The sequence below is a fragment of the Arachis ipaensis genome, chromosome B1 (assembly GCF_059453495.1).
Source record: "Arachis ipaensis isolate K30076 ecotype BB chromosome B1, ASM5945349v1, whole genome shotgun sequence".
NCBI lineage: Eukaryota > Viridiplantae > Streptophyta > Magnoliopsida > Fabales > Fabaceae > Arachis > Arachis ipaensis.
The window spans coordinates 147404418-147417952 of record NC_142436.1 but is presented as its reverse complement, the minus strand read 5'-3'; the positions used below and the strand labels follow the sequence as shown (position 1 = coordinate 147417952).

Genomic DNA, 13535 nt, shown 5'->3' with positions numbered 1-13535 from the left:
CTTTAACATCTACTTGTTTTTCTTTTCCTAGTGCATGCAGTTTTTCAATGACATTTACAATAAAAAGAACAAAAATATGTAGAATTTTTTTTTGAATAAGTTGTTTTTAATAAGAATAATTGAAATAGTATAAAGTGAAATTACCTGTTAATATTTTTCTTTGACACACTCTGTCAGACAATGTCTCAAGTGATGCAAATTCAAAATAGTGTTGAAGAATGTTCAAAACTAGATCTTTAATTTCTTTCACAACAGTTATGAGTAAAAAGTTTGCTTTTATTGTACCTTTAATTGGTATATACAAATCATTTGCATACTCTATTTTCAAATTTTTTATAGTATAGATTTTTCCTTCTTGTAACAAATGTTTGAATTTGTTTATCATATTTTTCTTCACAATTACATTAAGAGATATAAATCATAGTTAATAATTAGTTAAAAAAATTGATTACATTTATTTTTTTTGAAGTTATTAGAAAAGGAACAATGAATAGCATATTAAAAAAAAATAGTTTTAACGATATTAAAATATAATTATATATAAAGTATTAGAAAATAATATAAAAATATAAAAAGCAAAAATAATTAAAGTATTTTTTCGTAAATTCAATTTAAAAATACAATAAATATGTTTATTTTGTACCTTTTCATCTAATATAATCATTTCTTAGTAAAGAGGCTCCTCTTCATTTGTGTGTGTTAATGTTTTTCATAGACGAACTACGCGAATTTTGATAAACTAATTGTCTGTTTATTTAGTGATATTGTCTAAAGAATGATATTCTGTTGAGTAAGTTTGAGATGTTGTGTAGTTCGAAAATAAATTTCTTGTGCTAAATTTGACGTTATTTGAAGGAATAATGATAAGAGACTTATATAAGTAGTTCAAATAATATGAAATTTGAATATTTGTAACGTAAAATTTATTATGCTTAATAATTTTATTATGACGTTTGTAATATGAATATTTATTATATTTAATGAGTTATTTATAAAAATTAATAAATTAATTATTGGGGTTATAAATTTATTGTATTATTTATAACGGTAAGATATAATAAAGGTTTAATTACTCTGCAGGTCCCTATAGTTTCACCGAATTTTCAATTAGGTCCTTATACTTTTTTTCTTTTCAATTAGGTCCCTGTACGTTTTTTTTTCAATTAAGTCACTGTTAACGTTAAACGTTAAAAAAATGTTAGTGAATTGTGAAATTACTTGTATACCCTTAGGGACCCAATTGAAAAGAAAAAAAATATAGGGACCTAATTGAAAATTTGGTGAAACTATAAATATTCAATGAAAGATATTCCTATAATCTCTATTTAATGATTTTACGACATGAAAGATATTCTTATAGTCCTTTTTATTTTGTCACTGTCATTCTTTTGCTTATTTATATACAAATTGTACCAAAAAATACCTTTTTCTTTTTTTTTACTTTCAAAATACCTTATCTTAAGAACATACAACAAAAAAGAAGGGATAAAATGAAACAGAAATAGTAGTAATCAGTATATGTAAAATTCAGTTTCCATCATTCAAGTATTCATTATGATCATGTAATATTTTACATTTGTGTGGATTTATGAAATATTGTAACACCCTAAGTTTTATACTATCGGGGGGGGGTCTTTAAAATAAGGTGCCACACTTGATTAAGCAAAGAAATGACTAAATCGTTACGCAAGGAAAGAGTAAATGCGCGTAGAGCGGAAAATGGGTAGCACTAAAACGTTGGAATTTTAATAGAAATGAGATAGTATCTTAACCGTGAGTATGAAATACTTATAGTAAACTAAAACAAGAAGGGAAACTAATACGTCCTAAACTAATCTCGTCGAAGAGGCTCCCATACTTGCATCCTATCCCATCCTTGATCATGACTCTTCAGTTATTTATGAATCGAGGTACCAGGGGTCTCCTTCCAACACCCTTTCGCGCAGTGAAGACCCGGTTCCGTTGCGTGGGATGAACCAAAACTCGACGGGGTGCCGAAATGGGGGAGTAGGGCACGTATTCCACCTTTGGGCTTCCACAAGGGTTCAACTTCTCCTCTGGGTCATCCTCCATGGTGTCTTCCTTCTGGCCAGGGTTGTCGGATTTCTCTCCTTCGGTCTCGGGGTCGGACTCAAGGTGTACCACCTTGGATGACCGCTCCCTAGATGTTGAAACGTCCCTATCTAGGAAGGTTATGACGGGCAGCTGGGGTTCTTCTTCCACGAGTTCTCGACCTAAGTAGATAGTTTGGAGCACGGTAGTAGTGGTCGCAACTACCCACGCGTGCTTCGAGGTGTCATACTCAGAAGTTACCCTCGAGGAGGCACTGCATCGTCTCTATCCGCTGTGCCATGTTCCTCTGGAGATAGTATGGGAAAAGAAAGGGAGTGAGAACCTAACGTCCCAGTAGGAGTGCTATGTAACACCTCCATATCCATCTCCAGCCCACGTGCGGGATTTTAAAAATAAGCGTATAACATGGCATGTAATATGCATCTTCTTTTTTATAAAACATGTGTGTAAAAGAAAGGGAAAACATATAGGAAAATAGAAGGATAACATCAACATAATCATAATTAAATCTAAGGAAAACATAGAACTCAAGCTTTCATTCGTGCCTTTTTTCTTTCTTAATTTATAACTTATATGGAGGGTATTGAGCTCAAACCGGTATAAGTGGGAGTCCCCTTCCCTTACCGAAGGTTCTTATCCCAAACGTTTTGGCGATCACCTTCCCTTACCGAAGGATCATCTCGATCGATCACCTTCCCTTACCGAAGGATCATATCGATATCTTGTCTTTGGGGGTCACCTTCCCTTACCGAAGGATCATTCCCTCAGTTTAATTTACAATCAAGGTTATTTAGACATACACAAGAAGAGAGTTATATAAAAGATATATTATTATATAAAATTGATGGGATAGTCCCCTTCCCTTACCGAAGGTTCTTATCCCAAACGTTTTTCGATCACCTTCCCTTGCCGAAGGATCATCTCGATCGATCACCTTCCCTTACCGAAGGATCATATCGATATCTTGTCTTTGGGGGCCACCTTCCCTTACCGAAGGGTCATTCCCTCAGTTTAATTTAGGTTGTTTTAAACGTACACAAGAGAAAAATCATATAAGTGCACATTATAAGAATATTAAATATTTTGAAGAAAAACATGTACTCTTGACTTTAAAGGAATAATGATAGAAGAGATCACATAGATGCACATAGGATTAAATTTTTAAATAAAATATTTGAGAAAGCATGTACTCTTGACTTTAAGGGAATGATGATAACATAATGGTATAATAGGTTACATGGATGCACATGACGGAATAGGGTAATTTAAATAATTGAATTAACATCATACGGAGACATATAATAACGATTCAAGAAGACGTGAATGGCATGGTGGAGAGACATGATCATCATGAATGAAAGGTGAGTGAGAGAAAATTAATGTCATGATAACATGGAAGAAAATAATAATAAAGAATGGAACATAACACATGCCAAGCGTTTAAAAAAACATAATTCCCTACCTTCTTTTCTAACGCTTCTTTGAGCTTGCCTCTTGTGTTTGCCCACAGAATGTTATTTCTTTGTAGAGAGAGAAGGGAGAAGATAAGTGTTTGAGAGAAGTGATTTTCTACCTATGGGTGCTCCCCTATTTATATACATTTGGGGATGGGGTGGTTGGGATATTTTAAATTTCAAACTGAGGGTGGTTACCGGGTTCCTATCCAAAATTTCAAAATTCTAAACTTATCTCCTAACTGATTTTCAAACTTCAAATTTAAATTTTGTTTCTAGAAGGGGCGGTTGTTACATTATCACCCCCATAAGAAAAGAATTTGTCCCCAAATTCCATGTCTGAACTTGGTCGATAAGGGTCGTTTAAATAACTTAGGGGTCCTACTGAAATTTTCTTACTGTTGGGGAGAAAAGGAGATCCTCACCACGATTGTTACCTGTAAATAAGTCCGGGAGCTTCTGTCTCATGTCTGCCTCTTTTTCCTATGTGTAGTCTCTGGAATTGCCGCTACCCCATGCCACCTTTACCAGTCGTATCGTCTTGCTCTTTAGTTGCTTCGTGCTTCTGTCTACAATCTCTATGGCTGGTAGTTCAAAAGTCAGGTCGTCTTTGAGTGTTACATCCTCTTGCTGCAACACATGGCTTGGATCGTGCTGGTATTTTCGGAGTTGGGACACATGGAACACGTCATGTAGTCTTGATAGATTTGGTGGTAGGGCGAGATGGTATGCCGACTTTCCTATACGCCGGAGGATTTGAAATGGACCCAGGTACCGGGGGCTTAGTTTTTGTACCTTAAGAGCCCTCCCTACCCCGGTGGTGGGGGTGATTTTTAGGAATACGTGATCGCCTTCCTGAAATTCGAGGGGTTTCCTTCGTTGATCTGCATAACTCTTTTGTCGACTTTGGGCGGTGCGCATTCTTTCTCTTATCCTCTTGATATCTTCCATGGTCTGTCTTACTAACTCCGGTCCTAAGTAGCCTTTCTCTTCTGGCCCGTACCAGCATAAAGGAGATTGGCATCTTTGCCCGTACAGTGCCTCATATGGTGCCATCCCGATGCTACCATGGTAACTGTTGTTATAAGCAAACTCGATCAGTGGTAGGTGACTCTCCCACTTTCCTGGTCTGTCTAGGACACAAGCTCGTAACATGTCTTCCAACGTCTGGATGGTCCTCTCCGTTTGTCCATCTGTTTGCGGGTGGTATGACGTGCTTAGGCACAATTTCGTCCCGAATGCCTTCTGCAATGCGTTCCAAAACCTCGAGGTGAATCTTGGGTCTCTATCCGAGACTATGGTCGTTGGTACCCCATGTAACCTCACGATCTCTCTGATATATAGCGTGGCTAGTCTTTCCAATGAGTCGGTCGCCTTAACTGGTAGAAAATGGGCAGTCTTTGTAAGCCGGTCCACGATGACTCATATAGCGTCACGCCCTGCTTGAGTACGGGGTAGTCCCATGACGAAATCCATCGATATGTCTTCCCATTTCCACTTCGGGATGCCAAGGGGTTGCAATACCCCTGATGGTTTCTAATGTTCGATTTTTACCTTCTGACAAACCAGGCATTTATTCACGATCGTGGCTAAATCCTTTTTCATCCCTGGCCACCAGAACATCTTCTTCAAATCATGGTACATCTTCGTCATGCCAGGATGAATGGTAAAATCTCCTCTGTGGGCTTCTTCCGCAATCTTGCTTTGAAGGTCTCCTTCCCTTGGGACACAGATTCGACCTTGGTATCTCCATACCTTGTCCTCTCCTTCGGTGAAGCCCTTCAATCTTCCTTCTTTGACAAGGCGCAGGGTTTCTTGAAAGTTGGGGTCGGAACTCTGTGCCTTAGTTATTTGTTCTTTGAATTGACTTGCCACTGTTAAGTGGTTCAGACGTATGCTTTTTGGAGCGAGGGTGACTTGTAAGTTCATGTCTCTGAAATTCCTTATCAACTCTGCCTCTTTTATCATCAGCCATGATGCCTTGAGTACCTTCCGACTCAGAGCGTCAGCCACCAAGTTAGCCTTTCCTGAGTGGTAATTTAAAACAAAGTCATAATCTTTAAGAAACTCCATCCACCTCCTTTGTCGCATGTTGAGTTCCTTCTGGTCGAACAGGTACTTTAAGCTCTTATGATTGGAGAATACTTGAAACCCTAACTCCGTACAAATGATGCCTCCATGTCTTCAGCGCAAATACTATTGCGGCTAGTTCGAGGTCGTGAGTTGGATAGTTGGCTTCGTGGGTCTTCAGTTGTCTTGACGCATACGCCACTACCTTTTTGCATTGCATTAGTACGCAACCCAATCCTTGTCCTGAGGCATCGCAGTAAACTTCGAAGGCCATGTCGGGGTTAGGTAAGGCTAGTTCTGGGGCGGATGTCAAGCGACACTTTAACTCTTGGAAGCTTCTTTCGCAGTCTGGCGTCCAAGCAAACGGGGTATCCTTCCTGGTTAAACGGGTTAACGGCAGGGCTAGTTGAGAAAACCCTCTTATGAACCTTCTATAGTAGCCCGCCAATCCTAAAAAAAACTCCTTATTTCTGTGACTGACGTCGGCCTTTCCCAGTTTAGTACCGAGTCTATCTTACTGGGATCCACTGATATTCCGTCACTGGAAACCATGTGTCCAAGAAATTGTACCTCCTTCATCCAAAACTTACACTTGGATAGTTTTGCGTACCACTTTTTTCTCTCGAAGGGTTCCCAGTATTACACGCAAGTGCTCCCTGTGTTCTTCTTCTGTCTTGGAGAAAATCAAAATATCATCTATGAATACCACCACGAAACTGTCGAGGTAAGGTCGAAAAATTCTATTCATGTAGTCCATAAAGACGGCGGGGGCATTGGTCAACCCAAAAGACATTACTGTGAACTCGTAGTGTCCGTATTTCGTTCGAAATGCTGTCTTTGGAATGTCTTCCTCTCTTACCCTTATTTGATGATACTCTGATCTCAGGTCGATTTTTGAGAACACTGTTGCACCTTGTAGTTGGTCCATTAAGCCATCTATTCTTGGGAGGGGATACTTGTTCTTCACCGTGATTTTGTTGAGTTACCTATAGTCCACGCAGAGACGCATGCTGCCGTCCTTTTTCTTCACAAACAATTACTGGAGCTCCCCAGGGAGAGACGCTTGGTCTGATGCATCCTTTTTGCAGCAGCTCCTCTTAGTTGGTTCTTCAGTTCAGTGAGCTCCACTGGAGCCATCCGGTAAGGGGCTCTGGAGATTGGCCCTGTCCCAGGTATCAATTCTATGGAGAACTTAACCTCTCGTGTTGGGGGAAACGAGGGTATATCTTCGGGAAAGACATCTGAAAAGTCGTGTACTACTGGTATCTCACAGAACTCCTGATGGGAGTCTTCTTTTACCGAATTTAGCAAGGCATATTCTTGCCTCGTACTGGTGTCTTCGGAGGATCTTGGAAGGTCACGTGTGTCTCGTATGGATTGAGAAGGGAAGATGGCTTTTCTCTCAAAACAATCTAACAAGACTCGGTTTTCGTTGAGCCAGTCCATTCCTAGGATGATGTCTAATCCTACTAAAGGGAGGCACACTAGGTTGGCAAGGTATGATCTACCTGAAATGAGGATGCACACCCTCTGACAGACCTGCTGAGGGCAAAGACTCGTCCTTGACGTTGGGGTGCATCGGTAGAGGGTGGGGGAACTGCTGGACATTCCCTTTGGATAACCATAGGAAGAGGCTTCATTAGTCATATCTCCTAAGATCGACTTTGCTCTGATACCAATAATGTAACACCCTAAGTTTTATACTATCGTGGGGGGGGGGTCTTTAAAATAAGGTGCCACACTTGATTAAGCAAAGAAATGACTAAATCGTTACGCAAGGAAGGAGTAAATGCGCGTAGAGCGGAAAATGGGTAGCACTAAAACGTTGGAATTTTAATAGAAATGAGATAGTATCTTAACCGTGAGTATGAAATACTTATAGTAAACTAAAACAAGAAGGGAAACTAATACGTCCTAAACTAATCTCGTCGAAGAGGCTCCCATACTTGCATCCTATCCCATCCTTGATCAGGACTCTTCAGTTATTTATGAATCGAGGTACCAGGGGTCTCCTTCCAACACCCTTTCGCGCAGTGAAGACCCGGTTCCGTTGCGTGGGATGAACCAAAACTCGACGGGGTGCCGAAATGGGGGAGTAGGGCACGTATTCCACCTTTGGGCTTCCACAAGGGTTCAACTTCTCCTCTGGGTCCTCCTCCATGGTGTCTTCCTTCTGGCCAGGGTTGTCGGATTTCTCTCCTTCGGTCTCGGGGTCGGACTCAAGGTGTACCACCTTGGATGACCGCTCCCTAGATGTTGAAACGTCCCTATCTAGGAAGGTTATGACGGGCAGCTGGGGTTCTTCTTCCACGAGTTCTCGACCTAAGTAGATAGTTTGGAGCACGGTAGTAGTGGTCGCAACTACCCACGCGTGCTTCGAGGGGTCATACTCAGAAGTTACCCTCGAGGAGGCACTGCATCGTCTCTATCCGCTGTGCCATGTTCCTCTGGAGATAGTATGGGAAAAGAAAGGGAGTGAGAACCTAACGTCTCAGTAGGAGTGCTATGTAACACCTCCATATCCATCTCCAGCCCACGTGCGGGATTTTAAAAATAAGCGTATAACATGGCATGTAATATGCATCTTCTTTTTTATAAAACATGTGTGTAAAAGAAAGGGAAAACATATAGGAAAACAGAAGGATAACATCAACATAATCATAATTAAATCTAAGGAAAACATAGAACTCAAGCTTTCATTCGTGCCTTTTTTCTTTCTTAATTTATAACTTATATGGAGGGTATTGAGCTCAAACCGGTATAAGTGGGAGTCCCCTTCCCTTACCGAAGGTTCTTATCCCAAACGTTTTGGCGATCACCTTCCCTTACCGAAGGATCATCTCGATCGATCACCTTCCCTTACCGAAGGATCATATCGATATCTTGTCTTTGGGGGTCACCTTCCCTTACCGAAGGATCATTCCCTCAGTTTAATTTACAATCAAGGTTATTTAGACATACACAAGAAGAGAGTTATATAAAAGATATATTATTATATAAAATTGATGGGATAGTCCCCTTCCCTTACCGAAGGTTCTTATCCCAAACGTTTTTCGATCACCTTCCCTTGCCGAAGGATCATCTCGATCGATCACCTTCCCTTACCGAAGGATCATATCGATATCTTGTCTTTGGGGGCCACCTTCCCTTACCGAAGGGTCATTCCCTCAGTTTAATTTAGGTTGTTTTAAACGTACACAAGAGAAAAATCATATAAGTGCACATTATAAGAATATTAAATATTTTGAAGAAAAACATGTACTCTTGACTTTAAAGGAATAATGATAGAAGAGATCACATAGATGCACATAGGATTAAATTTTTAAATAAAATATTTGAGAAAGCATGTACTCTTGACTTTAAGGGAATGATGATAACATAATGGTATAATAGGTTACATGGATGCACATGACGGAATAGGGTAATTTAAATAATTGAATTAACATCATACGGAGACATATAATAACGATTCAAGAAGACGTGAATGGCATGGTGGAGAGACATGATCATCATGAATGAAAGGTGAGTGAGAGAAAATTAATGTCATGATAACATGGAAGAAAATAATAATAAAGAATGGAACATAACACATGCCAAGCGTTTAAAAAAACATAATTCCCTACCTTCTTTTCTAACGCTTCTTTGAGCTTGCCTCTTGTGTTTGCCCACAGAATGTTATTTCTTTGTAGAGAGAGAAGGGAGAAGATAAGTGTTTGAGAGAAGTGATTTTCTACCTATGGGTGCTCCCCTATTTATATACATTTGGGGATGGGGTGGTTGGGATATTTTAAATTTCAAACTGAGGGTGGTTACCGGGTTCCTATCCAAAATTTCAAAATTCTAAACTTATCTCCTAACTGATTTTCAAACTTCAAATTTAAATTTTGTTTCTAGAAGGGGCGGTTGTTACAAATATAGTTTGTGTCTTTATCATATCATGGTACACCATAGAAAATCACAAGACTATGTAATTTGTATTATTGAAATTTGAAATCAAAAATCGAAAACCATAGAAAACATAGTTTTCAGTGCAATACAGATAATATAGAAATCAGTTCTTGTGTTGCAGCCTCCACACTCTGAACTAGTATAACTGTATAAGATTAATAATAACATTGATAAGGGCCAATTTTCAAGCCGAGAAAGATTCTGAAAAAGCATACTTGAGTTCATCAGGTGTCCCAACAAGATAGTCCTTTTCACAAAAAACTTCAATCAAAGCATGGTATCCTACTTTTGAAACAAAAGAAGTCAAAGTAAAACCATCTTTGTGAGATCCATTCATCTCTTTGGGGTTCTTCGGGCACTTCCATATACACCTCCATATACCCATCACTAAAAATAAGAAATGCATAACTATATTTAACACATTTCTATTCGCAGCTTTTACATGCAACACCTATATAACATATAATCTCACATATACAGCATTTCAATCAACCATAGATGTATTGAAACCATTATGATAAAAAATAATGAATAATCTTACCTCAATGGAGTTAACAATAGCATTCAAGTTAGATCCCAGAGCTGACAGCGCTTCTAAAACCATTACATTGTACCTGGGAGAAGATAAACAAAAGCAACCAAGTCTCGGAATAATTCAAAAGTAACAAAATATATTTTTTATCTTATTGAGGCATACAACAGTTTTAACCACAACTAAAATTCTAATCCACATCATTTAATTACAATAATCCATATAGAATTAGTGACATTAATTCGTATACCCAGGAGGATTCTTGGCATCTTCATCATTTTGAGAGGAATCACCAACAGCAACAGAAAAATCAGGTTGATGAATCATAGTGGTGACAAGAGTAACATCTTCCCCAAAACAACAATGGCATTACCAGCAGCAGCTAGGTAGCACCAGCAGGAGAATTACCACAAAAGAACAAAAATTAAAAATCATAAACACTTGATTCAGTTTTTTCACGCTCAAATTTCACCATTTATCCACAAAACGAAATACACGAAGGAGAATTAGGCACATTGCAGTGAAATTTAAAACCCTAAAGATGCGAAATTGAAAATGTTACTTAAGAGAATTTTGTAACGTGAAGTGAGAAAGGGTGTGAATTGGGGATCTTTGAGAATGTTCTTCCACTTTCTTTCCCCCAAATATTCTAGCCCATGCCCTATATCATGAAACTTGCGACCATGATATATGTCTATGGTAAAATCCGAATCTCCATCACTACATTAAAAAAAAGAGAAACAGAATCCTAATAAAACAGCATCATCACAGCAACAACAATCAACAATAAAAAATAAACCAAATTCATCATCAGCAAAATTAATTTATATGTCAATTCACCAATTAACAAAATTCCTGTACATAAATATCCATATTGTAAACCCTGAAAAAACCATTATATCAAAACAATCCAAAAATCAATTCAACAAATAGATACTCAATCAATGCCATATTTTTGAAAAAAATAAAATTAGCATAAACATCAAGTTTTAAAGCTGAAAAAAGAGGCTTTTTTTGTCACCTGCTTACAAACAGTTCAAGTACAGAGAGATCGAGCAGAAGCACAATGCGGGGACGGGAGGCCAGGTGCTACGAGGCTCGGCTCCATGCGGCGCAGCGACGTCAGGCGAGGCAAAGCACCGCGAGGGACGGCAATGGCTTGGACGGGCAAATGGCGCAGAAGACCTCCGAACAGAACAAAGCAGAGCAGACCAGTGCAGAGAATGAGGCGACGGACAGCAGACCACCAAGCGTCCGTTGCAGATGACGCCAGAGACGGATGATGACGACGGACCGACGCAGGAGACGGCAGTGGACGCGATCTCTAGAGAGCAACTTAGGTTTTTTTTTTTTTCTTTTGGGATAAAATGTAAGGGGTGCTTTTGGTATTTTGGAAAAATTAATGTTTGTTCAGCTAGCTACTCCAACCAAATGACAAAAATATTCGTTTTTTACCAAGAATATTGTATTATCTTAAACATTATTCTCACGGCAGGACTTAATTGAAAAAAAAAATAACATATAGGGACCCAATTGAAAAGAAAAAAAGTATAAGACCTAATTGAAAATTTGGTGAAATTATAAGGACCTGCAAAGTAATTAAACCTATAATAAATATAGGGATATAGATTTCATGTCTTTGTAGGTTACAAATTTAATTAGACATTATTAATTTTTAATTATTATCATTGTTAATTTATACCTTAATTTACATATATTTCTATTATTTGTATATATATATTTTATTGATTTAAAAATAATAATTAATTTAACAAAAAATTGAATAATTAATTCTAAAATTTGGCCAAATAAACGATGTTAATATTTTAAAAATAATGTAAATAAACTTAATCATTTATTTTTATATATTAAAAATAGATAAATACCAAAAATTATCTTATTAGGGTTACTTCCATACCAAAAAATAACCCCCTGAATTTGTTCAAATGATTTATCCAGCGTTTGCCGTTGGGTTTGGACTTTGAAGGGTTAGGGTTTTTTAATCGCAATCGCTGGTTCTGAAACTCCTCCGAATTGATTGAATCCACTTTCATTATCTTTATGATGTTCATATCTCGATTAGGAAGAGCTACTGTGTACCCATTTGCATCTGCAACCCAAAAATGCCACCTTTTTCTTTTCCAACACTCACACTTGATCTCAACCACTTCCCAATCAGTATCGTGCCTCACAGATAAGTGTGGATTCTCCCAAGAATCTGCTCTCAAATTATTCAGCAAGGTTCATTTCAATTCCATCAGACCCAGCAAGGCCGATTCAATCATCGCATTTTTCAGAACCCACGGTTTCTCAGATGCCCAAATCACCAAAATAACAACTAGGGTACCGGCTCTCCTACGCTGTAACCCTAACAAAAGGATTTTACCAAAGCTACAATTTTTAGCCTCCAAAGGTGCTTCTAACTCTGACATTCTCCGAATTGTAACTGGCTACCCTGAATTACTGCTTCTTGGCCTCAAGAACCGTATAGTTCCTGCTTTTGATTTGATTAGGAGGTTCTTACCCTCTGATAAAAAAACCATGAATTGTGTAATTTCATCCCCTGCATGCATTAGTCACTTCTATGTAAGCAAGAATGTGAAATTGCTTCTTGATGAGGGCTTAACTCATTCCCACATTAAGCGCTTGCTTCAATGCAGGCCTTCAATATTATCCACTTCTACTTTGTGGAAAACTGTGGCAGAAGTGAAGAAATTAGGGATTGATCCTTCTTTGATGAATTTCAGTGTGGCATTGATGGCCAAGAAGGCTGTGGCGAAATCCGGGTGGGATGCCAAAGTTGAAGCCTGTAAGACTTGGGGCTGGTCGGAGGAACAATTTTCCGATGTGTTTAGGAAGCATGCGCAGTTTATGCTTCGGTCCGAGAAGAAAATCATAGCAGTCATGAGCTTTTGGGTTGGTAAGCTTGGTTGGGATCCTTCGGTGCTGTGCGTGGCGCCGGTAATCTTTGGATTGAGCTTGGAAGAAAGGATTATCCCAAGGGCATTGGTTGTGCAGTATCTTCTCTCCAAAGGTTTGATGAAGAAGGATGCTAGCTTAGCCACACCATTTTATCTGACTGACAAGAAGTTCCTGGAAAGATATGTGACACGTTTTGAGAAGCATCATTCATCTCAGCTATTAAAGATATTACATAGCAAAACATGTTAGCATTTGATTGAACTGTCATTTCTTCATTAGAATCTTTGTAGACCTTGACACAGTTGTAGACTCTTGATAATAGTGATGTAAGAGTTGCAGTGATTAATTGTTTTAAAATTTTTATGTGAAATGAAGTGATTAGTGCTTTTGTAATAAATTTGGAGAAAGGTTAGCCTTGTTACTGGCTGACTTGTATGAGAGGAAGAAGGGGATAATGTGGATTCTATTGTTACCATGATATTCACACTTGCTGGAAGAAGAGTTAATCAACAAAGATCTTTGAGATGTTTTCTGTA

The 13535-nt window shown here is 38.4% G+C and overlaps 2 protein-coding genes across 2 annotated transcripts; one reads left to right on the top strand and one right to left on the bottom strand.

Annotated features, from left to right (window-relative positions):
* Positions 1 to 6623: 6623 nt before the first annotated feature.
* LOC107615074 (uncharacterized) lies at positions 6624 to 7244 on the bottom strand. Its single transcript, XM_016317192.1, has one exon. The coding sequence runs from the start codon at positions 7242 to 7244 to the stop codon at positions 6624 to 6626; it is 621 nt and encodes a 206-aa protein (XP_016172678.1).
* A 4753-nt stretch (positions 7245 to 11997) lies between these two features.
* LOC107639561 (uncharacterized) lies at positions 11998 to 13535 on the top strand. The gene has a single exon (XM_016343102.3). The coding sequence runs from the start codon at positions 12139 to 12141 to the stop codon at positions 13246 to 13248; it is 1110 nt and encodes a 369-aa protein (XP_016198588.1). The 5' UTR covers positions 11998 to 12138; the 3' UTR covers positions 13249 to 13535.